The following is a 12,563-nucleotide window of genomic DNA, read 5'->3' on the forward strand; positions in this document are numbered from 1 at the left end:
GAATGTTCACGGAGCCTAAACAGTGGACGTGAGCACAATGAGGTGGTGGGTAGAGCTTTTCAGCAGATTGACAATGACAGTGGGTCACTTGTGCTGGTGCAGATTTTTACTAGTGTGGCATGCAGGCTTTTGTTCATCACTGCTGAAAATGCAGAGCTATTGGTGGTGACTGTGTTGAAAAACAGAGCAAATTCTCAGCTACAAAACACTATCAGATAGTGTTATCATGCTCTTTATATCTGTTGAGTTTCCATGGAAATAAGAGGCATTACTTTTAGAGCAACCTACGTATTATGTCTGAAGATGCATCAAACTTTCATACCCTCATAAAAATATACAAATGCTTGAGATTAAGTATGTTCAAAATATGTACAGTATTACTGAAGAAAAGACAAACTGGGTCTCCCAGACAATTTATTATGGTCTGTAACCAATTTTCAAAAGCTCTTTATCTCAGTGTTGCTATCTCACTCTAACAATAAAATTATTGTTTCTCTTCTAAGCAAGAGATAGTATGCTTTCTGTGGCTTTTTGAAAAGATAAATATGCTAGATAGATGATTTCTTGTTCAGTCCAAAATCTTACCTCAGTCTCCCACTGCAAAAATGTCGCATGTAATTCAGCTCAGTACAGATTTTCTATTTAAAAAGATCTGTTTGAACCATATGAACCAAGAGCTCCAATACAGTCTGTCACTGAATTAGAGTTTGACATTGTAACACTTGTCATTTTTCTATCATAGCTAGTTTATCTAAAAGGAAAGCTGTGTTCACCCCTGCATGGAAATTATTCCTTTTCTTGCTTTTATGAGAACTGTTTTATTTCCTATTCAGACGAGATGTCAAAAACCAAATGTCTGCTATACAGTCTTCTACTCCTCCTCCTCCAATCAGTAAAATTGATTGATCATGTCTGAAAAATCGTCTTTAGAAAAATGACTTCTTCAAGTGTTTTGCTTTTGAAAGCTTTAATATATGTTAATGAGAACATAACACTTCATTCTTACTATAATTTTTAACTAGCTCAGTAGGAAAAGTGCAAATATTTGAAGTACAAAAAATGAAGGATTTGTAAAGGGATCTTATGCTTGCATCCCATTCAAAAAATGGAATCACATTAAGAAGAAAATTAAGAGATGAACGCTAGAAAAATAACTTACTGACAAGTGTTTTTTTAATGACTTTGGAACAGTTTTCCCAAGAAAAGGAAATTTGATTACTCAAAACTTAGAATTAGCATTAGTAATAGCATTAGACAACCTAGCCCTACAGGACTGCACTTGCAGAGAATTTGGTTAAAAGCCAGCTTACTCCCTCCTCTCTGCCTCCATTAATTGCCATGACAAGCATTAAGGAACTAACAACAGATATTTAAGACAACTTTTTTCTAGAGCAAACCAAACAGTTTGTTATTTGTTTGTTATATATTCTGTTATACAGTAATCACATTAGACACCAAAAGGTAAGGGTTTTCATTTCTTCAAATAAAGGAAAAAATTCTAATTCTACTGTGCGAACAGCAGTTGTGAGGTGAAAAGTGCATTGCATTCTGTTGCTTCAGTAGGGCACTCCCAAATTTAGATTGTTATTCTGTGGCCATGCCTAGCATTAATCACACACTAGACTAGTAAGCCAACCATGCACTAATTGCATTTCACATTTAAGAGCATAAAGGCATCATGTTCTGGTCTAAGCTTACAAGAATTCATTGCCAATGTAAATATTTCAGTGCACAGATAAAACAGAGAATTAAATAAGCAGAAGTCTGATTCTGTCTTCATCTTATTAGCTATCTGATCACCCCTCTGGCACGTTACAAGTCTTTTGATTACTTAAATCTTTAAAAGCTTATGAAGGATCACAACTGCAAACTAGACATACCATTTTTTCACAACATTTAACATTTCTCTTCTACAAAAACAGATAATACTTCAGGCTTTCTCTTTTTACTAAGAAAAAAATACTCTTTTCTTCTAACTTTATAGTAAACTATTTCAAAGAATATACTTTTAATCTCTGGTAAGAGCTTTGCTTTTGCAAAGAGCAAACTTTGCCTTAACAATAAAGACATGATCAAGGAACCTTTATCATTCAGTACATGCAACGTACATGAAAGAAATGTAGCCATGAGATTTATTTTTACCCATTAAACTGATTAAAGTACTGAGATGCTTAATAATTGAATATTTTACCTAAAATAAAATAAAATAAAATAAAAATCAATTAAAAGCTACTAAAAAGATAAAAAATTGAAGCTGCATAGCCCTTGCCAACTGGAAGAGGTTTAATTATAGTAGCACTGTTGTTCACAGAATGATCTACATTGCAATGGATGGAAACGAAAACTCAGTTCTAAAGTCAGAGGATTTTCAGATGAGAAAGATTTATGTTGTTATCTTACTTTCTGGACTACTTCAGTATATACAGGAATTAAGTAGGAAATGCTTGAATAAAAATTCACAATTAATAAAGAGGGCTCTTGTTTAAACGAAATATTTGTATTTCTCACTACAGAGATGCCTGGAAATCAAGTTCAAGATTAATCCTACATTTTGCTACCCAACCCTAAACTTTCACATGCAATACCCTCCATGTGTTCCTGTTCTTTTTTTTTGGTTTTGTTTCCTTAAAGCCTTTCCTTAAAGCTGCATTCATTACAAGGATCTACTAGTTCCATTATTTGACAATTCATTCCAAGTTCAAAGTATTACCTAAAATGCTTTCATCTTTTCTGCTAGCACATTCTTTGCTAGGCTACCAGAGAAGAAGTATGAAGAGACAGAACAGATAAGCATGAAAATGAATGGGAAAAGGGCTCCTGAGTTTTAATTTTGTCTTTACCTGTAACTTTATGGATGACCCTGGGTAAGCCATTTATTCCTCTTTTTCTGTTTTGCAGCTGCATAGAAGGGATGCTTATCTGCCTTAAAGGTCTGCTATGACATATAATGAAAATCAGTCGAGATCTTGAACCATCCTTATGCACTAATCAGTGTAGCACTACTTACCTTTGCAAATAGTAAGCATTTTCTGAATTTAAAAGTAAGCTTCTAATATTATACTGTAAGAGTATTTCTTTGTTCAAATCTTTTTAGAAATCTTTCTCATGTTGTGATAAGAAAAAATGGCTTGGCAGAAGGTGAATTGCTGGATATGTTGGTCTCAAAATAGGCTTCGTGCACTGTTTATTCTGATGAGACGATGGGGAAAAGGCCAAAAGTGGGGCTGAAAGAATAACAGCTTTCTTGGTTTTACCAAGGGGCAGCAGCTACAGCCCTCCAAAACTCCTGCAAGGGAGAAAGGCCTCAATTCTACTGGAAGAACTGAAAATTTGCATCTCAAGCTCATCTTTCTTATTCTTTTAGCAGAGAAATAAAGCCACTTTCAGTGCATTATTTCAGGTGATACTGGAGAGAACTCACCTAGACCAAATAAATTTGTTCAATGTAAGTAATACTTTTGAGATCTCCAGTTTTCTCTCCGAATAGAGAGAAGAGAGAGAGACATTTTTCAACATCTCCTTTCATTACAAATATGGAAAGTAGTGTCTGTTTTTAAGTAGGCCTGTTAAAGGAAGGAATACAAGTGAAATTGAAGAATGACAAGACTACAGTGGCCATCAACATACAATGCATTCAGATCTTATAATACCATTTTCATTTGTTTTATGCTCTGCTTTGCTCACTACTTGGCACTCTTTCACTCTTTTGTTTGACACATGTTATGATATCACTTTTTTTTTTTTTTTTTTTTTTTACTAATTATGAAACAAGTGAATCTCCATCATATTTGAAAAGTCGTGGCCTGTCAGGTGAGGTCCCGGATGACTGGAGGAAGGGCCACGTCACTCCCATTTGCAAGAAAGGGAGCAAGGAGGACCTCAGGAACTATAGGCTGGTGAGTCTCACTTCTGTGTCTGGGAAGATCATGGAACAAATCATCCTGGATGACATGCTTGATCATATGAGGAATGAGCATGTGATCCGTGATAGCCAGCACAGCTTCACCAGGGGAAGGTCATGCTTGACCAATCTGGTAGCCTTCTATGATGGAGTGACCGGCATTGGTGGACAACGGTAAGGTGACCGATGTCATTTACCTGGACTTGAGCAAGGCCTTTGACATGGTCCCCCACCGCATCCTTATCTCCAAATTGGAGGGATGTGGATTTGATGGGTGGACCACTCGATGGATAAGAAATTGGTTGAAAGGCCGCAGACGAAGGTGGTCATCAATGGCTCTATGTCCAGGTGGAGGCGGGTAACGAGCAGCATCCCCCAGGGGTCTGTCTTGGGACCAGTGCTCTTTAATATCTTTATCAATGACATCGATGACAGAATCGAGTGCACCCTCAGCAAGTTTGCTGACGATACCAAGCTGAGTGGTGCGGTTGACACAGTGGAAGAAAGGGATGCCTTTCAAGAGGCTAGAAAGGTGGGCCCAGGTGAACCTGATGAGGTTCAACATGGCAAAGTGCAAAGTTTTGCACTTGGGCCGGAGGAATCCCAGGCATCCATACAGACTGGAAGGAGCGGTCCTTGAGAGCAGCCCTGTGGAGAAGAACCTGGGGATCTTGATAGATGCAAAGCTTAACATGAACCAGCAGCGTGCCCTTGCAGCTTGGAAAGCAAATGGGCTCCATCAGAAGAGGGGTGGCCAGCAGGGACAGGGAGGTGATTGTCCCCTCTCTACTCTGCTCTTGTGAGGCCCCATCTAGAATACTGTGTCCAGGTCTGGAGCCCCCAGTACAAAAAAGACAGGGAGCTGTTGGAGAGGGTCCAGAGGAGAGCCACGAAGATTATCAGGGGCCTGGAGCACCTCCCCTATGAAGACAGGCTGAGGGAGCTGGGCTTGTTCAGCCTGGAGAAAAGAAGGTTGTGGGATGACCTTGACCTCATTGCAGCCTTTCAATACCTAAAGGGAGCCTACAAACAGGAGGGGGAATCAACTCTTTAAAAGGGTTGATAACTGCAGGACAAGGGGAAATGGTTTTAAGTTGAGGGAGGGAAGATTTAGGTTGGATGTCAGGGGGAAGTTCTTTACAGAGAGAGTGGTGAGGTTCTGGAACAGGCTGTCCAGAGAGGTTGTGGATGCCCCGTCCCTGGAGGTATTCCAGGCCAGATTGGATGGGGCCCTGGGCAGCCTGGTCTAGTATTAAATGGGGAGGTTGGTGGCCCTGCATGTGGCAGGGGGGTTGGAGATTCATGATTCTTGAGGTACCTTCCAACCCTGGTCATTCTGTGATTCTGGGAATATAGAGCCATATCTAAAGAAAGTATCCACTAAAAAGTTTGCTGTTAGTGATATCTTTCTTTGCAAAGCCTGTACTGCTATATTATTCTGTTATAACTCTGAACTATATATTTCCCCACTGCATACTGTGGAGCTGTGTATACCTTACCTATGTGCTTTAGTTGTTTGGTTTTTTTTTTTTCAGTACTAAATTCTGAAGTAGAAAGAAGGAACACGCTATATTCAATGCCCAAGTATTCAGACTTATTGACATTGCTAATTTCTGTCTGTTTTGTTAGCTTTTCCAGTACTTAGTGCTTTCTATACAAAAGCAGTTGTGAGTGAAAAATATTTGTCTATTTACATGTCCACACATCTATTTAACTGTTTATTCATTTAGGCATGTGTATATGAAGTTCTTTAATAACATGTATGTCTACTACCTTGCTTCAGTGGATTCACATAAAAAATTAAAAACGCTTTTGATAAACACAGTTTTGCTTTGTGTTACACAATTAAAGCTTTTTGATAAGCAGCACAAATAGTTATTCCCCTTGATGTATATGTAATGTGTCTAATTTTCCTTTTTATTTTTATTTTTGAATCTGAAGCTGACTTTCTTCCTATCACTACTCTTAGTACTTGCATAACATTTTTTCAAAGCACAGCACAAACCCTCATTCTGAAAGCATTTCTAAGCAGTTTCCTGTGTCAGATATCCTGTCCTATTCTCTGAGTGCCATTTTCATAACTCCCTAAGGGCGGTTTGTGAATGTAACTGGGACAGAATGCATTTCCAGGAAATGGAAAGTATTGACCTCTACTTCTCCACTGTACTAAAAAGATTGTGATATTAGCATACTGCCCCCGAGGCATGCATAATGTGACACAGAACTGACAGCAAAACATAACTGTTAGTTTATAATGAATGGCATTTGGAATTGGTGAATAATTGAAAAAAAAAAAAAAAAAGTAAATCTGAAAAAGTCTGTGAGTTTTGTTTTGTTTTTTTTTTTTGTTTTAAGTTATAGCTTTCTATCCAAAAAGCTTGATTAGTGTAAGCGCACATCTTTGTAAAGGCATACATACATTTATATACTTAATGCAATGTGCTAAAGAGAGACATAGAACAGAAAGGAAAAGAAACAAGATAATGGATATTTTGGTTCTGAAGATAAATATTTCTAAAAGCTATATAAATTCTGAAAGCAACGCTTGATATCTTGACATCCTTTTAATTACAGTACCTCTGCCCAAGAGATTGTACCAGAAAGAGAATATAGCTACATTTCCATAAAAATAGGCATTGTTTCTGGGAATCACTAAAATCCTCCTACCACAGCTCCAACAGCAATAGTAAAACATTCAATAATAGGAAGGCTGCTACAGCTCGCATTTTTAAACAATTCTGTCATCTATACATTCAGTCAGATGATGGTTTTAAAGCTGTCTTTGCCAGGAGCTGACAGCATGTAACTGAAGCAGTTTTAAAGAAACAGAGAAGACAGAAGTTCAGAAAAAATATTAACGTAAACTTAAAAAATACAAGATAAAGCTGCTTATGTCATGTCTGAGGATTCCATCCAGATATAGCCCCCCAAGTGTATCTGTAATTGTTGTAGTTGTTAATTTTTCTTTAATATTTTCAAAAATCACTCTCACAATCTTCTCTCTGAATCTAGACAAGAAGTTTTCTTGGCAGTTCTTTTAACGTGTTAGACTTAACTGTCTTCTTCCTTCCTAAGTTATTTCTTATTCATCCATTTCTATTTCATGTAGTCATTCTCCCAGATCTTCCATTGTAGCACTCACAGGTAATAACAGATCTGCACATCCTGTATCCTAAATGGACTTTCCTCACAATACCCCTATAGAAATGTCATCAGTGAATTGACAGGTTAAGTCAGACAGTCTTTCGTATTTCAGATCTCACTGCAAGACTAAGAATGCCAGCTGTAAAAAAGTTTTTCTTACCTTCCCATGCTGTCCTGCTCTTTCATAGCAGATTACTGCATCTTCCCACATTTCCAGCTCCTCATATATCTGTAAAGCTGAGCTGGTGCACCCAAGCTCAAAGAGTAAGCTTGCAAGCTGACGCTGGAAAAATAAATGCCAAAATTGAAAATAGATGCACAGTATCCTTTACTGTTTCTTAAGACGTTAGAAGAATTTCTGACATCAACAAGAAGCAAAGAGAATATGAGATTACCCTCTAGAAACCCCTTGCTGGAGCCTCAGAAAATTTGTGTACCTCCAAAAAAAAAAAATCAATAGAAAAATAATTGCTTTGATTTGACTCCAGCTCATACCAGTAACTCAACTACTTTGAACTAGTTTACAATAATATAAAAATTGAAACACGCATGTGAAGGATGAATTGAGAGAACTCCCACTCCTTAAGTGAAGCACATGGCCTGTGTGGCTGGAGAGCAGCTGCACTAGATTGCTGTAAACACTGAGAGCGGGGAAGCTACAGGCTAAAGGAAGGCATTAAATCTGCATCTAGCAATGCTTGCCATAGTAATCTGTACCTGTGTAAATACAGATGGACAAAAGTTCTAAAACAACTTTGCTAGGTACACTACTAGAGATTAGTTCCCCAAGTAGCCACTGCAAATGGGTATTAGTTTTCAGTCAAATCAATATTGGATTTGAGTTTAGGATCAATTCCTTGGTTGAGTTTTCCTCACTGATAAGCCAGCTTCTTTGTTATTTCAAATCCAGCTATTATTTCAGTGTAGTTATGAAAATAAATGAGCAATTCCTTCAACTGAAAAATAAACGAGGTATGTTTACACAACTTTGAGAGTTGCCATTGGTCTTTTATGTATCTTTTTTTAAAGAGGAGATTAAGATTGCATATAGCTTTTCATCTTTGAAGAAAGAATGACTAATTTACTGTGTATGAGAAATATACTATTTGGTTTGCAAAAACAAATGGGAGCGTTCTATATAAGGGCAGCTAATTATGCTATGAGATCCCGCACAGTGAACCTCTGCAGTGTTTTTGGTGATCCTGAATAGATTCCCTTAAATCCTGCATAGATATCATGGACTTTTCTTTATATAATTAGCTTCAGTACCAGTTGCAAATCTGAGGAATAATCCATATATAAATAGGTTAGTTGTTTAAAAAAAAAGTTGGCTACAGTTTTTTCAAATAAATGCATAAACTGAAGATTTGTAATAAGGTGATTATTCATTTGATGCTATTTACTTTGAAAAATGCTACATTTTCCACTATCTGAAATTAAGCAAGATTTAATTGTTATTAAATTTTAAAAAACTAAGATTTGGTAAAATTTATATTGACAATGTCTCTTCATAACTTAAAGACAACAGCCATCTTCCATTCTGAGATGGAAATCTTTGGTGTCATGGAACTTTACTCCTGAACACCGAGCTGCTGTTTTAATATTTCTATCTTTGGTTTGGAAAATTGGCCTGGATTGAAAAGTGCCCTTTGACAACTGGAAATGAGAACCACATTTGCTAGTTTTGTTGCAAGTGCATGATGAAAGATTGCGTGGAATAATTTGAAAATATTAGAAGAAAATATGATTGGTAAGAACAAGATGTGTTTAGATTAGAAGTCAAAGTGAAAGCAATAAAACATCATTAAAAATAAAACATGCACACCTTTGGAGATTTGCGATGATGAATTTAGTAACAAATGTAAGAAAATATATGCATCACCAAATAAGACTGGTATAGAGAATTCTATTCTAGAACGAAGTTTACCTTCAAGATAAACATTTCAGTTTCGGAAAAAATGTTCTTTCAACACTAGTATAAAAAGAACATGTCAAGAAAATAAAGACTTTGTCAGCACTTTTGACTCTTATTTGGCTGCTTTGACCACAGTCTGCTTTCTGAAAACAACTCATTAATGATCATTACAAGGCAAACAAAGATGCAAGTAATAGTGACCTAAGAGTAACAAATAGTAACACAGTGGAAAATTATTTTTATTTTTTTACTTGAAAAATGTTGGGAGCTTGAAAATTTGTCCATATTTTAAGGAAGTAAAATTGAAAAAGATGAAGCACACTACAAGCAATTTCTTCCATGCCTGCCAGAATATAAGGTAACGAAAGCAAAATATAGTAGAACTTGATTTGTTTCCAGAAGAAGTGTTTTAGGTTATGTCTTATTTCTACAATGTCTCAATGCAAAGTCATAGTATTCTATCCCTGATTTTGAGTCATGCAGTATCAAAAATGTAAGAACCACAGACTTTAAAGTAAAGCTTCAAATGAGGTTACTTCATACCTGTATAGCCCAATGTGGAGGCACCTGACAACAGTAGAAAATCTTCATGCGTTCAGATACTGAAGTATTTGCATCCTCAAATTGGTCTGCAAGTGCCTGTAAATAAAAAGCACATTATCACTTAGTATTTACTTAAATTTGTTAAACACACACACACACACACACACACACACACACACACACACACACAAAAATAAAAAAATTCAAAGCTCTGAGGAGATCTAAAGTACATGTAACAGGAATAAGAACCAAGTTATCAAACAAAAGGAAAAATGGGATTGATATGTCTAAATCAAATTTGATGACCTAGATGAGGGGATTGAGTGTACCCTCAGCAAGTTTGCAGATGACACCAAGTTGGAAGGTGGTGTTGATCTGCCTGAGGGTAGGGAGGCCCTTCAGAGGGATTCAGATAAGCTGGATGGCTGGGCTGAGGTGAATGGGATGAGGTTCAGCAAGGCCAAGTGTCGGGTCCTGCACTTTGGCTGCAACAATCCCATGCAGCGTTATAGGCTCGGGGACGAGTGGCTGGATGACTGTGAAGAGGAAAGGGACCTGGGGGTGTTGGTTGATGCTTGGCTGAACATGAGCCAACAGTGTGCCCAGGTGGCCAAGAGGGCCAACAGCATCCTGGCCTGCATTAGAAATAGTGTGACCAGCAGGAGCAGGGAGGTAATCATCCCCCTATACTCAGCACTGGTGAGGCCGCACCTCAAGTATTGTGTTCAGTTTTGGGCCCCTCACTACAAGAAAGACATTGGGGCCCTGGAACATGTCCAGAGAAGGGCAATGAAACTGGTGATAGGTCTGGAGCACAAGTCTTATGAAGAGCGGCTGAGGGAGCTGGGATTGTTCAGTCTGGAGAAGAGGAGGCTCAGGGGAGACTTCATTGCACTCTACAACTTCCTCAAGGGAGGTTGTGGTGAAGAGGGTTTTGGTCTCTTCTCCCAGGCAACGGACAGGACCCAGGGAAAGTTGTACCAGAGGAGGTTTAGATTAGACATGAGGAGAAACTTTTTCTCTCAGAGAGTGGTCAGGCACTGGAATGGCCTGCCCAGGGAGGTGGTGGAGTCGCCGTCCCTGGCAATGTTCAAGAGGTGTCTAGATGAGGAGCTGCGAGATCTGGTTTAGTTTGTGGTAGCAGTGGTAATGAGAAGACGGTTGGACTAGATGATCTTACAGGTCGTTTCCAACCTTGTGATTCTATGATTCTATGAAATCTCTTTCTGAATTCAACCTACATAAGGAATGCAAATAATAGTTGTGAAAAATTAAAATAATCACTTATGTGATTTAAAACACTAAGAATTTTCTAACTGCTATTGATAGCAACATGATTTATTAGGTGGTTTCATCCTTTCAGTAAGAAAAATAACAACGGGCAACAGCAATTTAGGCTTTTAAACCTATGTTTAAGCTCCTAATTTTAAATAGGTTTTATTTTAAACATTTAATCTTATTCACAATGTTTCTCATAGAGTTATCTCCAGAGACCTACTTGTTCCCAGAGACTACACAGATACCTACTCCAAGAGAACTGGGGAAGTATATTTGTAAAGAATGGGACAGACTAATAAAAATCAAAATTCTGAGCAATCCAAAAGGAATCAGATTCAATAAAGCCTTTATAGTAATGATTCAATTACATTTTCTTGACTATTTTAAAAACATTCAACAATTTTGTACAAACATGTTTTCTTATGCAATATTGCAACAAAAGTTAAACTGAAAAATTTCTCAGCTAATTATTTTATAAGATCATACAAAACAGTAAATTACAGTTTAAAATTTTAAAAACAATAATTATCCCAAGTCTGAACAAAGCCAGAAAATCATGTGACCTGTTAAATAACTTCTTTGAGGAAAACAGAAGATGGAAGGTGAAATGTGTTCTAACTCAATCAAAATGTTTTGTTCTTGTTTGAGCTTCTACCCCTCCCCCATTTCCATTGTTCCAGCAAAAATTCAAAGAAAAACAGTTTTCAAAAGCAATCAGTTTGGAAAATGTAGCTGTTTCTTCTTTCTAAGCAGAAACACCTAACGTAAATCTGCTCAGAATGCCAACAAAACCAAAAAATATAGAATACAGAACATAGGAATACTACATATTCCTTAAAATTAATGAATGCTAAGAATTTTAGAGTTATTAAAATCCATGTTTCATGCACTCATGTTAAAAAAAAAAAAAAAAAAAAAAAGAGCTTTGATAGTTTTCCTTCCCGGTGAAGCGGAGAAAATCAGTTACTCATAAAGTGCTGACTTTTACACTTCTGAAATATGCTTCAAGAAAAAAATTAGTTGTATAACTGCAAGAAAATAAGAAACCCAAGTTTATTGAACAGCTGATGTTTCATCACAGGACTATATATTAAAAAATAAACAGGACACCATTGTCAAGTGAGAATTTTTCTTATCCATTATCTGTGTAAGCACAGAAACTTTTCAACATAGTAAAAAAAAGACATAAGACTTAGCATCTTCGTTTGACAAAAGCATCAAATTCCTAAAATTTCTAAATAGAACCAAAGCAGAAACCATCTAAAATTCATAACTCTAAATGAGGTATGAATTCTTCTATGCGCAGTATCTAAAAACTCTAAGCTCAACAGATCAATCCCCTTACCATGTGCCATAAACTTTTACCAAGGCTTCAGCTGCCACAGACAGAGTTCTTAAATCAAAACACATGGTACAGAAAGATACACTAATCCACCCTGGAGACAAGAAAAACATAGGTGCTTTTGCTGAAATTTTACGTTGCTAGAAAAGAGTACACCATAGCCACATGAAAGCAGGACAAGACAGCTCTAGTCATCTAGCTCATCCCATTTTCATACCTTTGGTAAGAGATTAAGAAAGAAGCATCATTGGTAGCATGTTCCGGATGTGGCCATGTGATTTCAAAATGATCAAGACAACAATTTTTCATTTGTTTACTAAATCTCAGCCTAATAACTTGAAAGATCTTAACAAATTAGAGGGCTGAGCAATCATCAACCAAATTAAGTTTATTGAGATCAAGTGCTGGATTCTACATTTGGGACAAGGCAAGCCTGGACC

General features: G+C 37.1%; 1 protein-coding gene across 3 annotated transcripts in view; it reads right to left on the bottom strand.

Moving 5' to 3' along the window:
* Positions 1 to 12,563, bottom strand: part of TTC27 (tetratricopeptide repeat domain 27) — a 105,938-nt gene that overhangs the window by 22,057 nt on the left and 71,318 nt on the right. For all 3 annotated transcript variants that reach the window (XM_085219521.1, XM_085219522.1, XM_085219523.1), the window contains 2 exons: positions 9,504 to 9,599; positions 7,206 to 7,328 (listed from right to left, as the gene is read on the bottom strand). In XM_085219521.1, coding sequence (XP_085075647.1) covers positions 7,206 to 7,328; positions 9,504 to 9,599 — 219 coding nt within the window. The remainder of the gene's footprint in view (positions 1 to 7,205; positions 7,329 to 9,503; positions 9,600 to 12,563) is intronic.

This window comes from Meleagris gallopavo, chromosome 2, assembly GCF_905368555.1.
Source record: "Meleagris gallopavo chromosome 2, MGAL_WU_HG_1.1, whole genome shotgun sequence".
NCBI classification, from domain to species: Eukaryota; Metazoa; Chordata; class Aves; order Galliformes; family Phasianidae; genus Meleagris; species Meleagris gallopavo.